The sequence below is a fragment of the Pinus tabuliformis genome, chromosome 1_2 (assembly GCF_031772625.1).
Source record: "Pinus tabuliformis cultivar Carrire ecotype Pingquan chromosome 1_2, CPIR1, whole genome shotgun sequence".
Lineage (NCBI taxonomy): Eukaryota > Viridiplantae > Streptophyta > Pinopsida > Pinales > Pinaceae > Pinus > Pinus tabuliformis.
Window position 1 is genome coordinate 65,061,996 of NC_142298.1, and position 2,423 is coordinate 65,064,418.

Consider the following 2,423-nt stretch of genomic DNA (forward strand, 5'->3'; position numbering starts at 1 on the left):
TGGTATTATTTTATTTTACCTATGTTTCTGTTTACTGTTAACTGTACAATTTGCTTAAATTTTTTGCATGTTCCTAAACACATCTGATCCAAAGTCAAACGTAGAGTTATATTTTCGAAGCGAATGCTACAGGGTAACTGCTTTGCATAAAATCTGGTAACACTACCAGGAAAGAATTTATCCCAGAGACCATCTGAATATGCCATATATCTGAAGAGTGCTGACATGGTTTCCAATTTACAATCTGAAGAATGGTCACATGGTTTCCAATCTACAAAGCACGAAGGACAGAATGGCCGATATACATTTCTGGTAGCTTCCACTCATTCCATTGGTATTCTTGCTCGGACTCAATGCTGGATTTCAGAGTAGTAAGTTTATCTCAACCCATTTCATTTTTTATATGATTTGAAGCCCACTTCACACAGAATGTCGTGTATGGAGAAGCTACCTTTGGAGTACTTGGGCAAGGGCACTTAAAGGTTTTTATGAAACCCGTGCCTCGAATTTGTAGTCGGTTGTTTGCATTTTCTTGCACCATTTTGCCCCTTTGTTCTATACTAAGACAATGGGCATCTGATAATTGCCTAGATCCTCAGCACTGTGGAATATTTTGGGCCAATGTTTGTATTAGATCTCATTGAAAAGCAGGCACTGCAAGCCTTATTTCAGAACTTTATGAGTTTGTAGCCTCACGGTTTTGATCTCTCCTTCTGCATTGTCATGTTTAGCTAGTTAGGGTGAGTGTGAGGTTTGACGGCAGATACAGTTTAAGGCTGTCGCATTTGCGCACATTAGATGCCAAAGATTAGAGAACACAGGATTAGTTTTACAGTTATTCTTCTGAACTCTTAAAAGCTGCCCTTCTTTAAAGCTCCTAAAGTTATTAAGTAGAACTGAGCCAGAGACAAAGTAGCAGTCCCCAATCTCATGCCCATTGTGTCATTCCCATCTTGGTGCAACCTTCTGTCATTTGATAGTGACAGATCTGTAACCAGTAATAGGATTGCTTAATTTACAGCCTTCAGTAGCCACTAGAAACACTTTGCCATGAGGAACTTGCATGTGATAAAGTACCTTTGAGCAGCTTGATCTTATTTTGAAATTTTGTTGTCTAATTGGCAGGGGTGGTACAGTGATTTCTGAAATGAGGCGGACAACAGCTGCGAATATTAGAATATTACCAAGAGAAGACCTTCCTCGGTGTGCTTTGGAAACTGATCAGTTGGTTCAGGTATATACAATACTCACTTTCTAATAAATTGTTTTTGCAAATTAAGAGAGATCTCGTCAAGATTGGAAGGTTGGAACAAGTCATGTTAGGGATGTGTTTTACTCTTATAGAGCAGCTTGATCTTATTTTGAAATTTTGTTGTCTAATTGGCAGGGGTGGTACAGTGATTTCTGAAATGACGCGGACAACAGCTGCGAATATTAGAATATTACCAAGAGAAGACCTTCCTCGGTGTGCTTTGGAAACTGATCAGTTGGTTCAGGTATATACAATACTCACTTTCTAATAAATTGTTTTTGCAAATTAAGAGAGATCTCGTCAAGATTGGAAGGCTGGAACAAGTCATGTTAGGGATGTGTTTTACTCTTATAGAGCTTTAGTCAATCAAATAGTCTTTTTAATGTTAAGCAAGCTTTTGGCAGATTGTAGGTGATATAAGGGTTGCGCGAGAAGCTTTAGTTCAGATAACTTCAAGACTGCGGGAAAATTTAAACCATGAAAGGTCCAGTACTAGTGCTATGGTTTCTTCGTCTCTGGCACCATTAAGTAGTAGAGAAAGGTTTGAGCAGGGCTCTCCTGGTAGATCTTTCTCTTCTAGCATCGCGTTTCAAGGTCGTGGTCATTCATCATCAAGCTATCCGACTATGCAGTCTTCACCAGCCCCATGGTCATCAAAGGTCAGCTTTGTTTAAACATTTTTATTTATTTTCATCCACTGTTGATTAAAACAAGGTTTTTTCTGTCTTTGAGGGCTGTTATCAACTATTGGACATTATTTCTGCTCTACTATGCTTCAATGCATCATGTTTGAATTTGAGAATTTTAGCAAATGGGAGTTTCTGTCATTTTCAGGATTTTGTAGTGGATCAATTTTTGAGGGGACTTGTTCTGTATATTTAAAACTGTTGTCAGATACTGGTTCCTGTATACCTTATGAGTTTTCTATTTTGAATATTGTTTTGCTGCAATGAGATAACATGGGAGCAGTATGAGATTAAAGATAAATTTGGCTTCAATGGTGACAAACAGCATGGGCAAGTAGCTCACACTATATGCTATGAGTGATGATTCCATAGGAATAGACTTCAGTAGAGTAAGCTAATTTTGTAGCAAACACTTGTTCCAGCCACAAATCTGATAAGAATCTAGTAAAAATTTCAGGCACACGCATAGTTCAAGGAGGATCCAT

At 38.3% G+C, this 2,423-nt stretch overlaps 1 protein-coding gene across 1 annotated transcript; it reads left to right on the forward strand.

Annotated features, from left to right (window-relative positions):
• Positions 1 to 1,393: 1,393 nt before the first annotated feature.
• On the forward strand, positions 1,394 to 2,017 carry LOC149204435 (RNA-binding KH domain-containing protein RCF3-like). The gene is made up of 2 exons (XM_089393284.1): positions 1,394 to 1,496; positions 1,657 to 2,017. The coding sequence occupies exons 1-2, from the start codon at positions 1,410 to 1,412 to the stop codon at positions 1,924 to 1,926; spliced, it is 357 nt and encodes a 118-aa protein (XP_089249410.1). The 5' UTR covers positions 1,394 to 1,409; the 3' UTR covers positions 1,927 to 2,017.
• Positions 2,018 to 2,423: the final 406 nt, after the last annotated feature.